The sequence below is a fragment of the Pezoporus wallicus genome, unplaced genomic scaffold (assembly GCF_028554395.1).
Source record: "Pezoporus wallicus isolate ANWC-B61680 ecotype Strahan unplaced genomic scaffold, APGP_CSIRO_Pwel_v1 contig_8673, whole genome shotgun sequence".
Taxonomy (NCBI): Eukaryota; Metazoa; Chordata; class Aves; order Psittaciformes; family Psittacidae; genus Pezoporus; species Pezoporus wallicus.
This window is the reverse complement of record NW_026637196.1, coordinates 1,930,420-1,953,665: the sequence shown is the minus strand read 5'-3', so window position 1 is coordinate 1,953,665 and position 23,246 is coordinate 1,930,420. Positions and strand designations below refer to the sequence as shown.

Sequence of the window (23,246 nt, the reverse complement as noted above, 5' to 3'; positions counted from 1 at the left end):
GCTTACATTATATTTTCCTTTCTACTAAAGACATTACAGATTGAGTATATGAGATCTGTTTTTAAACCCAGTAAATCTTTTTGACCAAGTTTACTCTAATGGCTAATAACCCTAAAAGCGTAAAACATTTGCAAGATGTACTAACATACCTGCTCATATAGGTTGGCCAGCCAATTCATGCCTTTTAGTTGGTAACCTTTCAGTTTTCCATTGAAAATGGTAGGCTGTGGAATATCTTCTCCTGCTCGGATGGATGGGTTTGCTAAACTGTAGCTCTCTCCAAAGCCAGTACCGGACTTGTTAGCAGCCCGTAAAGCAGCTGCCCGACTCTCCTTTGCATCTTCATCAAATGATCTGGTCTAAACAGCAAGAGGAAAGCATATGTAAGATGATGAACATATGTCAAGAAACTATAGTAAAAGGCTTTACATTTCACATTACAAATAGGATGTCTCCCAAAAACTAAGAGAAAACAAGCCTGTTCCTAAAGCCCAAGTATTTATACTCTGGGTTTCTACCTATTTAGCACAGAAAATGGCAAAGAAATTAAATTCAGATCTGACACCCAGGATTCAACTTGACTTGGCTGCTATGGAAGATCCTGGTTCTGTGGCCTTTACCAATCACTCTGCTTTCTCTTCTACTTCACAGATCCAAAAAATACATACCCGGGCCTGATGAATCTGGTAAGCATCCTCAGCATTCTTCAGAGCCTGGGCCTTGTAATAGTTACTGTCTGAAAACAACATCTCGAAGTTAGAGCTCGGCAGCAACAGTCTCCCAAATTTACACAAATTCCAGTAATTATAATAGTGCTTCTTACACAGAAGGATTTTACATTTGAAATTGTAAATTTGTACAATCATGTGGGGAGTACAGTAAATCATGTGGGGAGTATAGTAAATTTCAGAAGAGTGCACAGGAAGTATTGTAGATGAATCACTTACCATAATCTTCTTGGGTGATGTTGACTACTACTCCTCCGCCAATATCAATCTGCCTTTGGGTAGAGCTGTCTTCCAGTTTGCGCAGGATTTCCTCCTGTATTCCGTCATGTCCCATATCTCGTTTACGACTCATAAAGTGGGCATATAATTCAGTTTGTGTGATCAGGAAGTTAAGTTTTCGCTGCTGTCTTTTGGCCTAGGAGAAGAATCACAGAATAGTTAGGGTTGGAAAGGACCTTAAGATCATCTAGTTCCAACCCCCTTGCCATGGGCAGGGATGCCTCACACTAGACCATGTCACCCTAGGCTCTGTCCAAACTGGCCTTGAACACTGCCAGAGACAGAGCATTCACCACTTCTCTGGGTAACTTGCTCCAGTGCCTCACCACCCTCACAGTAAAGAACTTCTCATTGCACATAAAAACAGTGACCACCACCATAAGCATCTATATTAAAATATGAAACTGCTGTAAATTAAAAGCTCTTTTAAATTCAGTAATTATGGCAAACACCACCATAATTTAATAAAAGAAAGTTTAAAAGATGTGTTCACCCTGAAAAATTAAAAGATTGACAAAAATAAAGAGGATTTTAGTGGTCCAAAGTGAAACAACTGAACAGTTAAAAAAATACTGTCATGACAACCTAACTCCAACACTCCGTTATTTACTAGTAAAGAGAATTATGATAGAATAAAAGAAATACATCACTAGGTAATACAGTTCAGGTATTACCCTTGTTTTGCATTCAGCAAGACAAGAGAACTGTTCATTCTTAGGTTCTGATTAAAAACCGCTATAGTTAGAAGCTGTCTATTAATCTAGGTCAGCTCCATCTCACTCACTTGTAAAGAATTTACACAGTTTGAAGGCTTTATTTTTTACCATCCCTAGCTAACATTTGATGAATTACATTACAAGTTTTAACATAGCAGAAGAAATATGTGGAATACCACTGAAACAGAATAAATAACAAATTCACTGGCTGAATTTAGGAACTCAAATTGTCCAGTTACTTCTGTGTCTCCTCAACAGATTAATTATCAGCAATCTGTTGGTTTGCTGTACCTCTCTCATCTCCTCATCCAGCTTGCGTTGTTCCAGAGCCTCTTTCTCAGCTCGTTTGCGATGTTCTTTTTCCACCTTTTCATACTTTTTCCAATAGAGAAGCATCTCTTTGGTAAGACGACGTGCTCGTGGTAGAGTTTCCTTACAGTTCTTCTGGGCCTGGATAGCAGCTCGGCGTACCTCCCTCATGCACTGATGGGCAAGCTAGAGAGAAACAACATTTTTGAAACAGTGGTAAAATGGGCAGCTTTTAAAGAAAGCCCATGATAAACACCACCAAATGTAATCAGAACCAAGTCTGATCCTTCAGTAATGCTTCTGAAATGACACAAGAGACAGTGAACTTCCAAAAACCTCACAGGATGTTTGAGAAGACAAAAACCTGAAGACAAGTTTCAGCATGGTGTGATACTTAAAAGGACTGATCTAGGGGGCAGGTCCTTGGAAAAGGACTCGAGAGAGAGTTCAAGGTCTGCCTGCAACTCTGACTCAGCTATTCTAGACCCTTCTGTGGTTCATTTCTCACTGTTGTAATAAGGCTGCTGCAGTTTTGGTGGAACACAATCCCATTCATGCAAATACACTAAAAAGTAGGGGAGTATCCTTTATTTTTCCTACCATCTCATGAAGAAGCATAATACAATGTAATTTTTCACTCTAGTATAAACCAATCAATGCATTGTCATAATGGTCAAAGTCGCCTGGTTTGTTTGTGACGGGGTTTTTGTTTCCTCCAGTAAAATTTGCACATCACCAATTTTAAAACACGGGTTTCAAATGATCAAACAAAATGAAAACAAAGGGGAAAAAAAGTGGAATTTCAAAGCCTCTAAGTCTGCTGCATCACTCACTTGCTAAAATGCAATTTGTGATACCTACAAATACAATAAAATCACAGGCTGTTTGTCCAGACAACACAAAGAAATCCAACCTCCGCTAGCTAAGGAGAACCGTAAGAGAGAACCTACCTACAGCAAAGTTTCTTTAATATATACATGCAGGTCCTGTTTTCTGCATGTCTTACACAGAAAATGCTCCCTTTTTCCATTTTATATATACATTACAAAAAATATTCTGCATCATCTTGTCTCTGATGATTCTTAGCCACACATTTAATTATCTTTTCATTAGCCATATAAATGAATCAGATACTTGAGCGCAACACTTGAAAACTGCACTGAAAGCCATCACCAAGTGTTCTTAAAGTAAAGCTTTCTAAGTAGAAACAATGACACTTCTCAGAGAAGGCTCTGATGAGAAATGAGATGAATTCCTTTTGCAATCACTTAAGCACAAAATCATTCTATTTTTAATCTTATCTCCTATATAACTTTATGTAAATTAACACATTTAATATTCTAAGAGCTCCTTTGGTTTAATCAAGAATGCTTGAACCAGCAAATTCTAGACAGTGGATAGACGGGCAGTTCAAAAGCCAAAAGAGTGGCCCAAAATCATTAATTTATTCTATCAAAAATCAGTAAATTAAAGATGTACAAACCAATCTTATGGAAGCCAAAAAACATCTCAGGAAAGAAATTCCTCTTGCTTGTTTCATCTGTTGCTTATGAAACATGCCAAAACAATACATCTAAAAAATGAAAAGCCTTACACTAAATGACATTCAGTGCTTCCTCCTATACTGCCCTGCTAGTATAGCCAGTATTGTAAGAAAGAGAGAAACATACAGAGGTTACAGTTTGCTTACTACATCCAGTACAAGTAACAGTATAAAGCTAAAAAACACTTGCCTTTTTGCTGTTGGTTAGGAAAAGGTTGCGGGCTGAGGCTTTTTGTTTGTATGCCTGTAAAAAAACACAAACCATCTTAAAATTAGTTAAAGGGCAATGGCTTCACAGTGTTTTAAAAGATCACCATGCAGACTACAGCAGATACACATGCCACACCACTATAACTGGGTACAGGCACTGTAAGCATTTTTAATTTGACTGAAACAGCTTTTCACCCTTCTGTATTCCAATTCCTGAAGGAAGCATGTAAAACATCTCCTTTTTCAGGATTGCTCCTTTAATTACTACTATTGCAAAGTAGGGTTCTACTTTTCCACAGTTATCACTGAAGTAATCAAAAATTTCCACCGTCTTCCAAATATGTTTAGGATTAATAGAGATCCTATATGATCAAAATCAGTGTTTTGAAAAAATAAGGTCTATCACACTGCACATATCCTTTGCCTGGCTTCATAAGGGATGATAAAGGGATGATAAAGCCATCACTCATATTCAACTTCCTCAAAGTCTATTAACTGTGAACTCCAAAAAGCAGGTTCGAAGGTCCACTATGATCACATCTCAGAAAACCAGCGACACTGAACCCAGCTTTCTACCTCAAATGTGCCTGAAGCTCCTTCTGTAAATAATACACTTTTCCCTAGATGGTTTCTGAAGTAAGTTTCAAAAAACACATGCGCTACTATGACTGAAACATTCCTTTTTCCTTTCCTGAACTTCATATAAAACACAGACACTGGTTTGCTCTATGTTGCTATCCTGTAGACCAGGAGTCTTAAACATCACTGGAGGTAAGAAATGTGAACTACACTTTGCTTACAGATTATAGAGTATCAGTTTGATCACTGAAGACCACCAGAAAGATCAGCTCTGCTTTTCCAAGTGTCAACTCCCCACTAAGCTGATTTTCTATTTCACTTTCTTGCTATCATCACTGGTCTAGTGCCATCAGCCACGCTCACCTTTGGCAACTCCTTTTTAACAATGCTAAGCCACACTTTCCGCCGACGTGCATTAAGTTGCTCAATACTCAAATGCTTTTTCTTGGACCCAGGCGGTGGTGTATCTTGAGAAAACTTGGCAAAAACTTTGGTCTGGTGATGGTGGCATCGTGGTGACTCCTCTGAAGAGAGTTCTTCATCCCGTCTCCTCTTTTTCTTTACTTTTTTCAACTTGCCTGCATGGCAACAATGATCATAAAATCAAATTTCTGTTCTGGGGATATACTTACTCAGGTATCTTTCCTGAATAAACTATTTTAGTTGATTTATGCATGGAACCAACAAGAAAGCCAAACTTATCCATGTTTCCTAACACTGGTAGCACCAATTTATCGTATTAGATATTTTCTCATTACTTCATAATACAAATATCTTCCTGTTTAATAAATAAAGTGGCGAAATGTAATTTTTCCACCCAGGAAAATATGCTTTAGGAGTTAAAATGTCTGGGACCTGGTGCAGTGCCTGATGCTTTGAGGTTAAACTGTACTTAAAGACACGTAAAGGTCAGACATTTAAAGGTAACAGCATTAGCATTTGGAAGGATATCTCAAACCGAACTTCTCAGCAGCTGATAGGCATCTTATCATGTATTACAGATACCAACTTTCAGAGGAAACTGATACTGGTATCGGATACTAAAAATATTCTTTGTGAATATGCAAAGTCACTGATGCTGCACGATTAGTGCAGGACAAAAAAAAAATACACAGTTAAAGGAACTTGCAGAAAGATAGGAAGGAAGGAAGCCTTAAATAGTCCCATTAAAACACAGCTCAAACTGAAGTACTTGCACTAGAGAGGATTCACCTTACGCTGACAGTTCATAGCCTTCTCTTCCTGCTTCCTTACAGATTTACAGCTGCTGCCAGCTCAATCAAGCAAGGAAACTTGTAGTTCTCGGCAAACATGCAACTGAGAAGCTCCAGCTGAGAGGTTACAGAAGTAATTCTATTTTAACTCTCACTGGACACCCGTCCTGAGTTCCCTCTGATTTCCAGAAAACACTCCCTATCATTTCTTGTTCACTAGAATTACATATTCAGGAATAAATGCAGCAGGTACTGGATGAGTTCTTACATTTTCAAGAAACTATTGTGTTTTCAAACAACTCTGAGTAAATGGACAATGCTACACAATGGTCCTTACGGATTCCAAAGCAACAAATAAAGCTGTAAGGTACTTACTGCATAATTCTTTCACTCTAGATTCAGAGGTCTACACAGAAAATCTAAAGCTGTGAATTCTCAAATCACACTCCTTTTTTTTCTCCCTAGCTTTCTAGGAGCCAGAAGAAAAAGCACAGTATTTTCTAAAGATTTTCTTTGACAGAACTGGGTATCTCCATGCAAAACCCAAAAGTTTTGAACATTTATATTTATTCAAAGGAAATAATGGAGGAAAGAAGTTTGATCACAACAGCCATTTAAAAACACAAGGCAAGTGACTTTACCTTTTAATTTTTTCTCTTCTTTAAACTTCTTTTTCTTGGGCCCTAGCAGGTGGCGCTGCTGCTCATAGTAAGGATCATGTGTAGACAGCAGTCCGGCACTGTAGTACTGATATTGCTGCAACTGAAGTGGATGTAAATGAGCACAGTAATGGAAAACAGAAGTAGCAGATAACAGAGATAGCAGGTAAACAAGTTCAGGTCTTGATCGTAAGTAAGAGATCAGAAAACATGCATTTCTCCATATTCAGCATTATTATCAAGGATCATACAGTGTCCAAAGTGAAACTACTCCCGGAGGTGCCCTCCACGTTCTACATAGGGAGCCAAGCCAACCCAGTTAAGTAAAACTGAAAGAGCAGGCAGTGAATCTTACACTTTCCAAAGATACTGCTCTTCCTCTTCTATACGGGTACTGCCCAGAAAGACAGCACATTACATGAAGTGGTCCAATTATAAACCTTCTATTTATTTTGTCTGCATTCCCAAATTACATATGTGTTCTATCTTACCATTCCAAAGAATAGGTTTAGATTAAAAATCTTTTATTTCAAAAGATTTCCACAACGACAAATAACTTGAACATTCGGATTGTCAAGTAAAAACATAGTCACCCCATCATTTTTTTCCCCACATTATTAATAAAGTCAGTATATCACAAGCATTATTCAACTAAAACATTAAAGAACTACATACAGGTTACGTATAAACAGGCAAACTAAAAACAGTACAGGTCAGAAAGTAATCATTTAAAACCTAAGCATACCATTAAGTTGATAAAAGAAACTAAGACCATCTGGGTTTAGAACTTAACAAGTAAACAAAGGAAAGAAGCGCACAGAAACAAAGACCTGGATGGGAAAATATTTCTTCGCTCTTCTGGAGGAGTTTCAAAAGAATATGAAATAAGATGACAAATTTTTATTTCAGGCACATCCTCTTAGGAGGACTTCCTCCCTCTGAGACTACTTTCTGGTGCAATTCAAAATAACAATGAAAATGATTTCAGCAAAAGTCCTTACAATTTGAAGAAATAGACAACTAAAATCAAAACAGTCACAGAATTTGGCCTAATATTAAGAAAAAGACAGAAATGTGGCAGACTGTTTTCTTATAGGAAGGGAAAAAAGAGAATATAAGAAGAAAACCCAAAATAAAAAAGGTTAGAAAGAAAAGAACCAAGCAAATCCCCACAGAATGATAGAAAACAGCAAGAAAGACAGTTACTAGGTTTCTTCCAAGAAAGAAACATCACCTTATTACTCATCACCTCAACAATGATCCAATTATATTGCTTTAAGTTTAAATATACAATTTTAGTCTTAAACAGCAGCTACTACCTGTATTAGAATTTCACTTCACTGTATTAGAATTTCACTTCACTTTTCATATATGTTATCCAGATCTTGCATTCTAGCACCCTGTATTTGATCTACTGTCTGGGACACAGCACTGTGGAAGCTACATATAACACAAGTGCCAGTACCAGCTACATAAATTGACAGATTCTCAGCATAAGGCATCAACAGCTTTTCAGTCTATGCAATTAATTAAGTAACACTTGTCTGAAACTGATGGTAGATTGTTCTAGTCTAACAAACAACAGGATGTTTTCCAATCCACAAAATATTATGGGTTTTGATAAAAATGTAAGAGCAGCTAAAATAATGCAGTTAAAAGAGAGAATGAAAATTAAGGAAATTAAAAAAGCCTGGATTTTTACCTCTTTGTCTTTGCTATATTTACTTTGATGCAGTTTCTTATATTTGTGTAATCGCAACATATCGTGAAGTTCCTCCCTTGAAAGGGAAAATTCTTCATCCTCCTCGCCATCCTCATCACTCAGTGAATCTGTGTCACTGGAGTCATCGCTCAAAAGGATACTCTAACAAGAATAAACAAAACTAACTTAATAATCACAAGTTCCTATAGTGAATTGTTTATTTATGTTAAGCACTACTGAGCCTTTACCTAATAAAGGCCTGTGGGTCTGGCCCAACAGCAATACTTAGCATTTACAAAGTGTCCTCCATCTGAAACACCTCAAATGGAAAACAGTTTCCTGAGGTACAGCCCTGTGTAGCTGTGAATCCAAAACACATTTTCTGATCTGTGGGGAGCTTTCTGTTAGTTTGGTGATAGTTGCATGATTCTAGAATCTACTTTGTGGTTTTGGAAAAGCAGCAGCAAGGAAAGTCATGATAGCAGTAGGGGCATTTTGTGACGCACAGCTCCAGGGGCTTTCCTACCCCATTTGTAGCTTGTCCTGCTATTCTACCACTTCCCTCCTGTATTAGTTGCAGCAGGTTTGGCTTTTGTCTGACCTCTTGGCAACCTGCTTTTGCTAAATAAAGAAGGCTACAGTACAGTGAAAAAGCACGGATGGCATAAAGCCACCATTCCACACTCTCCTTCCATCCTCATTTGGACCTTGCACTGAGTTAATCTTAGACAGAAATATTCAGCCAAGTCCCAAGGTCCGTTTAATATATTTCATAATAGATCATTTTAATTTGGACAGTGTACTAATATTACTTCAAGTTTCTGAACGCACACACACTGTGAAATCAAACTACAATGCTGCTGCTCACCCAAATTGAAATGCCTACTCTCCATTTTGCTACACAATGAAAATGAAAGCCTCCGGTCTACAGAGACTGTAATTCTATTTTGCTCTACCCAAAATCTAATATGATATTTATTATCAACTGTCACATACTCTTCTTTCTTTCAATTTCCAAGATAAGAAGCCTCTGTAGAATGTATTTTTTGCTTTGGGAAGCATTTTTTCTTAATGTTAAAAAATACAAAGAACCCAAAAAACCCCAAAATCCCCATTCCTTTCTTCTTAGCAACGGAGACTAACTCCAGTTACCTCCAAACAGAGCAGCAAACAAGCAGAAAATATAGAACAAGACTAGAGAATTCATTTGGAGCCCTCTTTTCAGCAACACAAAATATTACCACATCTCTTTATCAGCTTATGACTTTGTCAGTGTGAGATTTTGCATCAATTAACTTGCATCACGTGGGTTAGGGCAGCTCTTAAAGCACATTAGTCTAGCTTTCTGAGGTCTCAGTAGGATATTTAAAATAAAATCAAATGGACTACTGAGATAAGAACAAACTTGCTGGATTTGAAAAATTAATTTGTGATAATGCACTGACTAGTGCGCAATGTATATTCTTGTTGCTCTTGCTTGCTTATGTGTTTCTACACCATGACCTACATCAAATGACAAAATGGAATTACTTGTCACTGTTTACAGTGTGTTGACTGGAACTCATATGATTTCATAACAGCAGCATTTCTCTCCAGTACTCTTACCTTCAGCCACTTTCTGCTTTTCTTCAGTCTGGAAAAGTTATACAAGCTTCCTTTTTCAGACTTTGGTTCTGTTTAGAGAAAAAATAAAAAGAAAGTTGTTAAGAAGTAATGCTTAATGTTTTTCCAAACTTATCCCAAAGAAAGCAGAGATTCAACCCAGTGCATATGTACCTGACTGCAGCACTCCATTCAAGGAATGCGTGTTCAGCAGGCCAGAATTCCCTGCTCCAGAAGACTCCCCAAGCAAAGAGTTTGAAGGCTCTTCCTTAACTTGCATCATGGGATCCCCAGACTGAGGCAGCAAAGGATTGTCATCCAATCCATCTTCACTTTCATCACTGCAAGAAGATAGGCAATATGGTGACAATGAAAGAAAAATACTCAAAAGAGATGCCCATGCAACTTTCTTACATGTGGTCATTTTTCTAAAGGTTTGAGAATTGAGGCTGCTTCAGATCTGGTTTTATACATTAGAAATATTGCTAGTAATAATTTTCTGTTAACCCTTCAGCAGTAGTTAATCATCCAACCAGCCTGGCTATGTTACTAACCTGCACCTTCAGTCTTTAACTAGGTACCTACTTTGAGAAACACGAACTCTCCAGTTCCAAAACACTGATGAATTAAATGTAAATTGTCTTGGGACAGAAACGTATCCTGATGACTCACTTTTCATTGCTACAACTTACCTACACATCAATTCTACATCTGACAACAATCTTTGCATTTCAACTATGGCTACAGGCCATGTCCTTAAAAAATTCAACTTTGTGCTAGTCCATACGACATTTTGCAGACAAAAAAATGTTTTGACCACTCAACTATAAAAAAGAGCTTTGAAACATCATGCTAATTTGTACACAAGATGGCAATACACTGCATTATCAGCATGAGCTAAGAGAAGCACAGTTCAAAATCACTGAAGAAGAATTTATAATGAACAAGTCAGTACTAAATCCTTAATATGATGTTGTCTGGAAACAATATCATAAAAATGTTTGCCTTTTCATGGTATTCCCAAGGGAAAATGGAAAAGGTCTTGGTACCTGGATATACTCCTGTTAAAGATGGCAGAGGTCTGTCGTAAAAACTGATCCAGTTGCAGAGCTTTCTCCAGATACTGCAGATAAAGGGGTTTTGCCAGCTCTGAGCAGCTGCCATCCTCTCTGGCACCCAGCTCCGAGGCCATAGAACAAACTTCTCCTCATGCACAGGTGCCTCTGAACACACAGCTGTTAAGAAGAAACAACAATCATCACCACCACCTCCTCAAAAGGGACCAACTTGGGGAGCAGGCAAATCTACTGCATACTACACCAAATGCTAGTACTTCCAGTAAACATGACCAAGGTAGTTCTGGGCAAAAAGCTTAGGCTGCTGTTAACAGGTATATTAAACAAACAGAAAGTCACACTAAACTTTTCACCACACCATTACCATAGTCAAAAACTAGATTATTAATTTTCAGGTTTATGTCTTCATGGATGCTGTCTGACAGGACTGAGCACTACACTGGCCTAGTAGTGTCATAAAAATTCAAAGTACAATGAAGCCAGTCCTCGAACATCCGAAGTAAACTTCTACCGCTATTAAAGATAACGTGTCCCTGCCCATAGCAGGGGGTTGGAACTGGATGATCTTAAGGTCCTTTCCAAACCAAACCACCCTATGATTCTATGTTTCACTCTGAATAGAGGGCAGCAGTGTATCATGGAAGTTGAATGAGAGCAAATAAATTATTATTCTTAGGTTGAATCATATATATAACCTTACTCCACAAAGGAATAATTACTGAAAATACTGGTTTTGCCATTCAGTTCATAGGTGTAGTCTACAAAATACCAACAGGACTTTTCCTTTATTTTAAAGCAATGGTATTCTTAGAGCACTCAAAAGTGTTACCTGCTGACAAACAAGCTACAAATACTTGACCAAAAAACCCCCTCAATTCTAAAATTCAACCGTTATCTTTACTAAATTAAAACCAACATATAATTAGCAATTTATTACATACTTTGATATTTACAAATTTAGAACCCATTCTAGCTTTATGTTTTTTTCAACTAGGAAAAATAGCCTGATTTTTATTTTTCCTTTGTTCTCAGGATTTTAGATTCTTAAAGGGACACATCCCCTCTGCAATATCTGCATAATACATTACTTTAAAAACAAGGCTATCAACTGCCAACTGCAGTTTTATTTTCCTTCAACTACAAAAGATGTCATAACAACTGTTACAGTAATAGCTCTGTCAACTGGAATTTTATTTTCTTCAATCACAAAAGATGCCATAATTGTCATAATAATAGTGAGAAAGTCACAGTTGTTACCATGTAAATGAAAGTGCTGTCAATACCCTAAATATTATAATATTTACTAATAAATAAATGCCTTAAGCTTTTTCTTCTGGTGGAAGAAAAGAGTAAAAGCAGTCAGCTTTTGAAAGACCTGAATTAACTGTTCTTCTGAAGGATTCTTCTGGTTTCTACCAATTCTTCAGAATACTATGAAACCTGAAGCAAATCTCACGTTAATTTCATTTGAAACACTCTATATTTCATCAATTATTAAACTGTTAATGACTAAATTATTTTAAGCTTATGGAAGTGAAAACACAGGTTGAGTATCTGGCCTTCAAATCGTTCACTCTTCACGTATACAGTCTGAAAAACAACATCTGTTTTTTCCAAGTCTTTTATCCTCAAAAATGATAGTTACAAAACCTGTGATAAGTGATTACTGCAGTGAGACTCTTGATTGTGGCTGAACAAGAGCAAATCTTAGTATTCCTTAATAAAACCCAACTTTAACATCTTTATCCATGCAGAATAAACCAATGTGCCAGAAATGGTTAGAGGCACAACAGCACTCATTTAAAAATTGTTTTTAGATTGAAGCTATGTAGGTTCAGCTTTCTATGCACTATATAGATCTTTGTACACTTGATAGTAACGACATGATTGATCTCTGTTAGCAAATACCCACTTCAGTAGAAGTTAACAGGTAGAACAAAGCACCTCAAAGCTTTCCCTATGATAAGGGTATCAAGAATAATGTTTTCCAGGAAACCTTCATCTACATACATGGTATTTCTTAACAGCCATCTGGAAATAAAAACCAACCCCAAACCCACCCTAAACTGTCCTCCAAGAGACAGGGCCATGAAGAAAGTAAAGAGGTTAGAAAATATGAAACATGCATCTCTGATGGAAGAAATCATTCATGAGGAGATAGAAAAGGACACCCAGAAAGTGAAAGTGGCTTTCCTCCAGATCACCAATGAAAATGGTACACATTATAAGTACAGGAATCAACCCCTGGTATCATATCAGTACAATGACCTCTTTCACTACTCCATTTCAAAATGTATCCGTCAACAAGAGCACGTGTTATGTGAACATGGTGTTGTTTTACTTCCCCAGTCAAAATGTCACATGTGACCATTGTTCAATGGTTTTACTCAGAACCACAACGCACCTTTCACCTGTCTGCTCTTTGCAGAAAACCTCCGTCCCAAAACTCAATGTTTACTGGCACTGTCTGTCCTTGAGGCACTGCGGGAAAGAAATGTGCCCCAAGGAGCACCAAGTACACAGGACTTTATTTGGATTCAACAGACCAAATGTACTCTTTTTCCCTCCCCAGTGATCCTTGCCTTTACAAACATATATAAGCTTAACAGCAAAATAATGGGAATTACAATAGATTTGAGGTCAAGTTTTTAATTGCAGGACAGCAAACAGGCCAGAGACAAAACAAACACAATCATATTCCTGATCTAAAACGAGTGACTGGATGCTTTTCCAGCTACCCAAGACACACTTGCCTAAGTGCTGGTCTACATGGATCCACCAGTCTGCTGTATCAGTGCCCCTGCTCCACACAGGCAATGATGCTCATCTGTCCCCATGCTCATACAGCTTAGGAGATAACCCAACCAGAAGATTGTTTCTTTACTCATGAGATATAAATGATCCCAGGAAAAGAAGATGCTATCAGATGTGTCCAGTAATTAGAAAACTAAGATATTTTCTCAGGAGTGGCTCACTGCTACTGCAGAGTTCCTAGGCAAATATGAAAGCAAGGGAGAACACCTTCTGTCTGCAATGACTGCAGCAACTGTAAAGCCTTGGTTTCCATTCCATATCTTAACACATTATACCCCCTCATTGCATACACTATGCTAAGTGTGGACACGTGGTACGTGGTACATGATAAGCACCTGTCTCATCCATAGTCTTTTCAGATACCTATGTTCTTAAATATTACTTCCCAAATCAGGAAACTTTACATTTCCACATTTAATAACGTCCTCCTTGTCCTGATACAGTGTAAACACTCTGCATTTCACCCTTAGAAAAAGACATGCTTTTGCTTGTCTTCCTATTTTAGTTGTCCCATGAGGCTGCTGTACATACAAAGTTAATTATTCTTGTCCTCAAAACAGTTACTCCTCTCCATGTAACACCTACCAAATAAACAAATAATCACAGAAGAACTTAACAATATTCTTAAATGGATTAACAATGCCCCAAACAAATTTAATATGTTACACAGCCACACTGAAGGGAGAAAAGCTCAGCCACTGAATTCAGCCTCTCATTTACTTATATGCTAACAATCACACAGGGCTTCTCTGGTGATCAAAGTAATAACATGGAAAGGTAATTGACAGATACTTCTTTATTCTCTGTTCTTTTGTTCTCATTCTAGGTTTTAAAACCCAAAGATTTCCAATGGCAAAAAACTGCTTGAATAATGAAGCAAGAGAAGATGGGAACAAACAAGCCAGAGGCACAAAACAGCCCAACCCACTACAGCAGGTGACAGTGTTCAGGACATCACCAAGGTATTGCTTGAGGGGATTTACATGGTGATTACTACTTCATTCCATTTTTGTCATTTATGCAATGCATCTATCCTTTTGTATATTCAGTTTAAAGAATATTGCAGAAATACAGATTTTCAGTATGTATAAATTGCTGATAGTAACAGTTAGCTGAACACTTGTATGTTACAGGTGGTAAAGTGACTGGATGCTGCGGAGTAATCCTTCTGCCATCGGGACTTCCTTATGTACATAACACCAATTTTATGTTACCTTTCAGTAGTTATTTGCTTTCTCTCTTCATCTCTCCAAGAGTTGTAACAGTTTAGAAAATCAGCATTTGGAAATAAATAGTTGCTGCACTGCCTGGCTGGCACCTTGAATCCTATAACATTTTTATTTAATCAGTAGCTCCCACTGAAACCATTTCATTGTGTCATGTGGCCCTTTGAATTATTAAAAGCATGGGCAAGATAGCAGGATCCAAGTTTAGCTATATATATATACTAGCTTCATATAAATAACTTCCGTAAAAATACATACTTTTTAAAGATGTAAGTTCAGCTCTGATGAAGACTGCCTTATCCTGTTTTAAATCACACTGCTTAAACCAATGTTAATGTAGGTGTAGGGTTTCTTCACCCACTGTTTTCTCAAGTCTGCCCATTATTGTCTAATCAGTAAGTAAACACCCAGCACTGGAGAAGAATCCTCCAAGGCCATCCTCAGAGAGCAGAGCTTTATAACAAGGTTTCCAAGTTTCATACCCATTGACCTGCACCACCCAAACAGCAAAAACACCACCCTCACGAAGCAGCCTAGCTTTCAAAGTAGTTTTTCCTGTTTAAACAAATATCCACTATTTCTGAATGAAGTCCAACAAGTATTTGCTACTGATATCAATTTAAAGGAGAAGCCCCACAAAGTGGCAAGTGCACAGTGTAGCTGCATGTCAGAAAGGACCTCTTGTCCAGCTGCTTGAAATAGTACTTTTTCTTCCAGAAATCTCTTGGTTTTCTCTTTTTTCCTTCAGTTGCTGGCATCTCTACAACTCAGGTAAGGCCCTTCTCTTTATGACTAACATTAACATCAAACATGATCATGAGTAATGGTAGCAACTGCACTCCAATCTGAGGGCACATGCACACACACAAGCTGCCATGAAGGTAAAAGGCACAACACACCAGCTCATCCATAGTACTTCTTCTCGGGTACGTACCCATAACAAACATGAGGCAAATCACAGAGATAAAATGAACTGAGCCTCACTTGCCACACATGAAGTGGATGTAGATGAAGTGTTACCAGCTCGCAGATGAGCACACTTACCTGTTCAAATACTGCAGCCCACAAAAGCAATCTCCTGCCTCTACTCCATCAACACATTTAAGCACACTGGCACAACATTCACATAGACAAAAACCTTAAATCCCAGTTGACACATGGAAAATATATATTTCTCATATCTCTATGTACAGCACTGAAGGGGTCATCCATAAAGCAAGATTAAAAACTGGGAGCAGAAATACAACCTTTTACACTATCTTAATTCCCTCACAATTATGGCAGTTTTCTGGGATTTTTGTGCTTTGCATTTTGACACCAACTTACTAAGAGAGATTTTTCCAAACTGATACGAACACCTAAGAAGTTAAGAACCTTTAAGAAAGTTACAACTGAGACATACAACTCTCATCAGAATAGCGGAATGCCCTAAGAATTTCCTGCAGTAACATCTCCAGAGTAACCCCTGACACAAACATACACAGATTTAGTCAAGATCTATATAGAAAACTTACGTTAGTACAGTAGTATAAGGTAGGTATAATTTTGTCAGATTTCTTTACAAGTGTATAATCTCTAATACAGACAACTGTGGCATAAAAAACCTGAAAAGGTATCCTGCTTGGAGGAGAATCACGCTCTTCTTTCCCTGTCCCATTTTAACTTGCTTTGATTAATGTAAAGTTACACTGACAACCTTTGTCCAGAGTACACCATATGCCAGGTCTGAAAGCAAAACATAATACCCATATAGTGGGTTTTATGGCAGTGCCTTAAACAGAACTTTCATACATAAGAGATTATTGTTTTAAAAAAAGCAGATAGGAGCGTATTTAAACCTAAAGCCATTAGATTCCACTACTCAAGCTGAATGAGTAAAAGAAATGTTCATACGACTGAAATGTGAGTTCACATCATTTTGGTTCAAAATTAAGCAGCTTTAAGTGCTTTTCTGAGTAATGAAATCTAGTTAAAACTAGATACTGTCCTATATATAGTACTTCACAGTTTTGCTTTTGTGGTAAGGCTATATATTGTTTTCCAAGGATGAGAGCATTGCATGGATCTCTGTTCCACCTTTTAACTGATTTTAAATACAGCAAAGACCCTGTGGGACACAGACGCTGAATATTCTAGTTGCTGAAATAACTGTCACAGATAGGGCCTGATTTATTATGTTAAAAAAAGTAGGAAAAAAAAAATTTGGTTCTACAAAAAAAAAAATTGCTGGAAGCATATACCTAAGTGTACAAAAGAATACCTTAAAACACACCCAATGCAGCAGCTGGCATGCCACAGCTTTGCTTCCATAGTTAAACTAGCAGAAAAACAAACTTAGCCATTTAATCGTTCAATTAGAGTAAGTCTGGTCCCAAAAGGGCAGTAAACATCATTTACAGAGGCCTCTGACAATGCCTCCATACTCTGCTCTACAACCCAGCACCAACTGTTACCCTCAACCACTGCCATTGCTTCACTCCTCCTCTCTGTACACTGAACACAAACTGCACAGTTGGTTTCGGTTTTGTTTGGTTTTCATTCCTTCCACCCCCAACCACAAAAAGGGAACTACATCCAAGAAAGCTCTGAGAGAACCACTTTCTTCCTGCCATCTAGAACAGTCCCCATCTTTTAATTTAGCTTGCCGAAGAGCACACTTGTTACAGAATTTACAGATTATGTTATACCTACAAAACTTCCTCATCTGAACAGTCAAGAAATCATAAAATCACAGAATGGTTTGGGTTGGAAGGGATCTTAAAGCTCAGCCTGTCCCTACCCCCTGCCACAGGCAAGCACCTTCCAATGGACCAGGTTGCTCCAAGCCCCTGTGTCCAACCTGGCCTTGAACACTGCCAGGGATGGGGCAGCCACAGCTTCTCTGGACATCCTGTGCCAGCGCCTCAGCACGCTCATAATTTTTTCCTTATAGCTCATCTCAATCTCCCCTCCGTCAGGTTAAAGCCATTCCCCCTTGTCCTGTCACTACAAGCCCTTTTAAAAAGTCCCTCTCCAGATTCCTTTGCAGCCTGCTTTAGGTACTGGAAGACTTGTAAGGTCTCCCCAGCCTTCTCTTCACCAAGCTGAACCAGCCCAGCTCTCTCAGCTTGTGTCCAGAGCAGAGCTTCTCCAGCCCTCAGAGCATCTTTGTGGCCTTCTCTGGACTCACTCCAACAGCTCTATGTCCCTCTTGGGGGACAGCCCCAGCCCCAGCGCTGGATGATGCAGGAGGGTCTCCCCAGGGCAGAGTAGTGACAGGATCACCTCCCTCAATCTGCTCACGCTGCAGCCCAGCACACGGCTGGTTTCTGGGCTGCAAGCACACACTGCTGGCTCATGTTGAGCTTCTCACTGACCAACACCCCCAAGTCATTCGCAGAGCTGCTCTCAATCCAGTCTCCACCCCGTCTGTAGTTGTTTGGGACTGCCCCCACCCACGTGCAATCCTTGTCCCTGCTGAACTTCATGAGGTTTGCACTGGTTTGCAAGGCAGTGTTTTAAGCAGCTTTATAATACATGTGCAAGAGAGAGACTAGAAGTGAATCACAGGGAATACCCTTAAACTCTGAGAAAAAGTTCAGTATCTTGCCAGCCTCTAGATGTCATGACCTACTCCTATAGATAAAGGAATGACAACACAAATCTGATTCATGTCACAGGCACATCAGATGTGCTGTATATATCCACAGAGTAGATCTGTTCATATCAGAGAACTTGAATTCTAATAACGCATGTAAGGGACATTTCAGTATATAAAAAAAAGGAGCTTGACTTGCACCATTTTCTTCATGAAAAGATGACAGTAATCTAAAGGAATTTATTATTATCACCTACAACAGTAAGGAGGTGTCTTACCACACAAGATCAGCAACAGTCAGAATGTACAGTTAAATAATAGTAATTAAAACAAAAATTGTATCAGGCTGTGCGTCTGCAGTGAAACAGGAGTGACTTTCTTTACACCGTGGCTCTGAAGAGGTGTTTCCCAGCGCACACAAACACTAACCCACGTCTCAGGTACACTCTTGTCTAGGAAGCGATGTCACCAGCACGCCCCGCTCTCCACGCGGAGCTTCAGGTAGCCCCAGGCCTCCCCCGAGCAGGGCGCCCCCGCGTTGGAGCAGCAGCGGCGCACGGGGCCTTGTCGGCAGAGGGCAGGTACAGGCCGAAGGCCCAGCCTACACCCCCGCGCCCTGCCCAAGGGCGGCCGGAGGGTCCCAGAACCGCCTTAGAGCCGGAAGGACGCGGCGCGCAGCAACCGCCGCCGGCCCCCCCGTCCGTGACGCCGCGCCCCCCCCCCCCCCCCACGTCCCGCTCCCCTCCGCGCCTCCGTCGTTCCCTCCCCCCTTCTCTCCCGCCCCAGCCCCCCCCCCCGCCCAGCGCACGCGCCACCGCCCGCCGCGCGCACGTGCGCCCGCAGGTGCACGGCGGCGCCCCCGCCACCCCCCCCCCGGTCCCGCCGTTCACCCCCGCGCCCTCCCTCCGCCGTGTGTTGGGGGGGGTCCCGGAGGCTCCCCCGGTCCGGGCGGGAAGGGGGGGTCGGCTCCTGCGGCGCTATATCGGGGCGCATCCGGAGGGCAGGGCGGGGAAGGGGCCTGTCTCTTTAAGAAGAGGCCCGGCTGCCACGGCCGCTGCTTGGCGGAGAGAAGGGGGGGTGGGGGGTGTGGTGGGTGTGAAGCCACGGCCTTGCCCCGGCGGGGCCCCGCTACCGCCTCTCGTAGCTCCGTCCCGGCCTGTCCTCGCCCGGTCGCCCCGGTGGCTCACCTGTGTGGCGGGCTCGCCTGCGGCGCGGCGGCGGCGGGGGGCTGGGGGTGTCTCCTGGGCTCGCTCCCCCGCTCGCTCCACCCGGCCTCTCGCCCCGCGTTGCCGGGGCTGGCGCTGCCTGTGTGCTGCCGCGGGGCGCTCTCGACTCCTGCCTCGCCAAGATGGCGCCCGCGCTGCTGCTGAGGAGGAGGCGGCGGCTGCGGGCGCTGGGACGGCGGCGGCGGCCACTTTCGCTCACTGAGAGGAGAGGAGCAGGGACACGGGGAGCCATGGCGGGGGGGAGGAGAGGCGCCATGCCCAGGCCTGAACAATCGAGCCCCGCATACCTCCCCGCCACCCTGGCCCCGAGCGTAGTCCCCGCAGCTCCGGTCGCTTCGCCGCAGCCTTCGCACGGGTCCCGTGCCCGCGCTGCGGGCAACGTCCCTAAACGCAGTCGGCGGGGGGCACGCTCCCATCGATGCGCTCCCGAGACCGATTGGTAGAGTCTGGCAGTGACGGAAATTGCCGAAGGGACTCGGCCGAAGCGGCCGGGTGAGCTAGCGAGTCTCGCGCGAGGCGGGGCGGGCTCTCGCGAGGCAGGGGGATGTGTACCGGAAAGCGATGCGCTCTCGCCCTTGAGGCGCCGGAAGGGCGGTGGGGCGCGGGGGGAGCGCGGCGGGCATGGCGCTCCCTCAGACACTTCCCCGGGGCCGCTTCTTGCGGGCTCACCGCTCATCGCCGCGGCAGGACGTTCACCGGGTCCTCAGCGCCGCGGGGGCAGGCCGGGAGCTGCCCCATTTCCCCGGCCGGGAGCGTGGCGGGGCAGGAGGTGGCATGTGCCCGGCCACCCCCTCGCCTGAGGGAGGGTTGAGGCGCGGACGGCGCTGGGAAGCGTAGGATCATGGAATCAGCCCATTTGGGAAAGGCTTTTAAGACCCATCAAGTCCAACCATTTACCCCAGCACTGCGAAGGCCACGACTAACCCGTGGCACTGAAGGCCTCATCTGCATGGGTTTTGAACACTTACAGGGGTGGTGGCTCCACCACTGCCCTGGGCAGCCTGTTCCAATGCTTGAACACCTTTTGGGTGAGAAACTGTGCCTCATTTCCAGTTTGAATTCCCCTGGTGCAGCTTGAGGCTGTTTCCTCTTGTCCTATCAATTGTTACTTGGGAGACCAACCCCCACCTCCCTACAACCTCCCATCAGGCAGTTGTAGAGAGCGATGAGGTTACCCCTGAGCCTTCTCTTCTCCAGCCTAATCCCCCTGGGTGCAGTCATTCCTCTTCAGGCTGGTGCTCCAGACCCTTCTCTGGACCGACTCCAGCAACTCATTCTGTCTTGTAGGAGTAGGGCACAATCATGGTTAACGTTACCATGGACAGAAAAGGGGTATGTGGTGGAGGGAAGCTCATTTTACTACATGCCCTTTGCCATGCATGAGCAATTGCATCAGAGGAGCCTGGGACAAAATAGGCCTGAAAGTGAACTGTGAGGACACTTTGTGCTTACATGGCAGTGGGGCTACTTGGTGTGGAACACGGCTGCCTCCCCAACCCCAGCCAGTAGTGCACTTGAAGTAAATCATTAAATTAATGATTAAGCCAGATCACTTACTGCCTGAAGATAGAACTTTCTACTTTGTGGCTAAGTTCTGTGTCATCCCAGCACAAACAGTAGCTACTACAGATACCAGAAAACAAAAATAAGGCCATGGCTATTGCCCCAGCAAAGCTTCACTATAGAGTTGTACTTAACTAGTCATGGTACTTACATCCCTAACTACAATCAGCAGTTAGATTGATCAGAAGTGTACACGATTTTGTCACACATTATGAACAAACTCAGAACTGAGTACTAGCACTGAGCAGCATGAGAAGGTCTTATGGAGTATTACAAAATAAAACAAGAACTAAGACCAGTCCTTTCAGAAAATAGTCACTTTTAACGTTGTGCATTAATGAGCAATCACTCAATTCCAATCTATTTCTTTATGCCATTCCCAAAAGAGAACTAGGCAAAGCCACAGCCATGTTTACCCAGGCAGGTTTTGCTACGTAAAGCAAGACAGTGGCACAGACTCAGTGACACTGTCCAATTCCTGTCTGGAAATCCTTATTCTATCGTAATATGGTTCCAGATAGAGATACACTTCTTGGAAGAAGCTGAGAATGCACCTCAGTCTCTCACTGAGAATGGAGCCTTCAGCAATTTGTTTGTTTCCTGCACAGAGGTACTCTAGACGACTCTTCTACATTCCAAACTGGACACCTTCACATCCTTACTTCTCTTCTCTCCCTCCTTCCATTGTCTGATACATCAGAGTTTCCCCTCTCTCTAATAAGAGTGGGTAGGCCCAGATGCTTTCAGTTGTGGGAAAAGTAAGTGGTCTTGAGCAGTCTGGCTCTGAAGAGCCTGTATGGGGTATCATGGCATACCTTGCTGCTTTGTGATAGCACTTCACTGCTTAGAAGAACCTTGCTCCAGATGAATGCGAGGACCTCCAGTGCTGGAGAAGGGCCCAATCCACCACCAGCATCTCTTCACAGACCAAATGAAACACAGGCTCAATCTCCAAATTAAAAGTTGTAGGACAAACTCGTTTCAAACCTGTTTTTATTCTTCTAAAGTGAACTGAGACAAAGGAACTGTACATTTTGATTACAGAATACTGTTAAGGGTTTAACAACAAATGTAGCAAAATGTACTGACAAAGAGCAAACCTTGGAAGTTCTTCTACCAAGTTTTCTGCCACTCTCACAGGTAAGCAAGTCCTTTCAAAGAAGACATGTATTTAAATACTGCTGGTCTAAGTACTCTCAGTGGAGAGGAAAAATAAAACAAATCAACCACAAAACCCAACAAAAAAACTAAGGCACATTTCCCCTAACAGTATTCAAAAGAAATGTGTGCAGACAGATCAGAAGCATCTGGTCACACCAGTTTACATCCAAAGAAAACCATCTCAAATAGGCTTTGTATGTACTCACACACAGACATCATGTCCCTTGCAACCTGGTGTCATTACTAGTACCACATGTGCAGATTGCTCTGGGACTGCAGTCTGGTGGTTACAGTGCCTCTCATCTCTTCCACTCTTCCTTATTTTATTTTTCTCATCAGCGTTCACCAATACTCATAGCCACAACCCTGAGAACAAAACCTTCTTTATACTGCAGAGGTTCCCCACCCTGTCTGAAGCATCTGAATGGCAAAACATGCCGTATTTTTAAAGTATTTAAAGTAACTGTGTATAAATTCATCATTTCAAAACCATGGAAGTTTCAACAATCTTGTGCTTGCAAGTCAAATACAGAAATATGCCCCTTTCCCCTTCCTTCCCCCCAGAAGTAATTCCAAGACTCAGGCATGGCCTACATTAATTTTGTCATGTGATAGAATAACTACCGATTGGAGGAGCTTTACTTTTGGTGGATACCAGTGTTGTGGTTTAATAAAACAAGGATACCGGAAATAACCTGGTTTTGCTTTGATACCTAATTTTACTTGGGGGGGGGGGGGGGGGGGGGAAGGGTGCTATTTGTTAAAGCTAATTTAACTGCTTCCTCTCCCTCCCCATTTATACACACATTTCAATCTCTATACCACATTAGTGTTACAGTCTTATCCAGAGGAGTTTGATAGAGCAGTGCTGACAGACAACACTCGCATGTAACCTTCAGTGGGAAACTGCTTTTCCCAGCCTGAAATAACTCTGACTTGGCAGAGAAGTCCTCTTGATTAGTACAACCCTGGTTTTGCTAGCACAGTGGTTCATTCATTTCACTTTTATGTTGTACAGCTATGCCAAGAGACTTATCTGTATGGAAACCAAGCACACACGGG

The 23,246-nt window shown here is 41.7% G+C and overlaps 1 protein-coding gene across 1 annotated transcript in view; it reads right to left on the bottom strand.

Annotated features, from left to right (window-relative positions):
- The window catches only part of INO80 (INO80 complex ATPase subunit), a 62,631-nt gene extending 42,961 nt beyond the window's left edge, over positions 1-19,670 (bottom strand). Inside the window, exons 1-12 of the mRNA XM_057403992.1 lie at positions 19,422-19,670; positions 10,591-10,776; positions 9,716-9,882; positions 9,545-9,612; positions 7,940-8,101; positions 6,220-6,340; positions 4,728-4,942; positions 3,766-3,819; positions 2,015-2,218; positions 948-1,143; positions 669-736; positions 150-359 (exon numbers count right to left, since the gene is read on the bottom strand). Coding sequence (XP_057259975.1) covers positions 150-359; positions 669-736; positions 948-1,143; positions 2,015-2,218; positions 3,766-3,819; positions 4,728-4,942; positions 6,220-6,340; positions 7,940-8,101; positions 9,545-9,612; positions 9,716-9,882; positions 10,591-10,733 — 1,608 coding nt within the window. The 5' untranslated portion in view covers positions 10,734-10,776; positions 19,422-19,670. The remainder of the gene's footprint in view (positions 1-149; positions 360-668; positions 737-947; positions 1,144-2,014; positions 2,219-3,765; positions 3,820-4,727; positions 4,943-6,219; positions 6,341-7,939; positions 8,102-9,544; positions 9,613-9,715; positions 9,883-10,590; positions 10,777-19,421) is intronic.
- Positions 19,671-23,246: the final 3,576 nt, after the last annotated feature.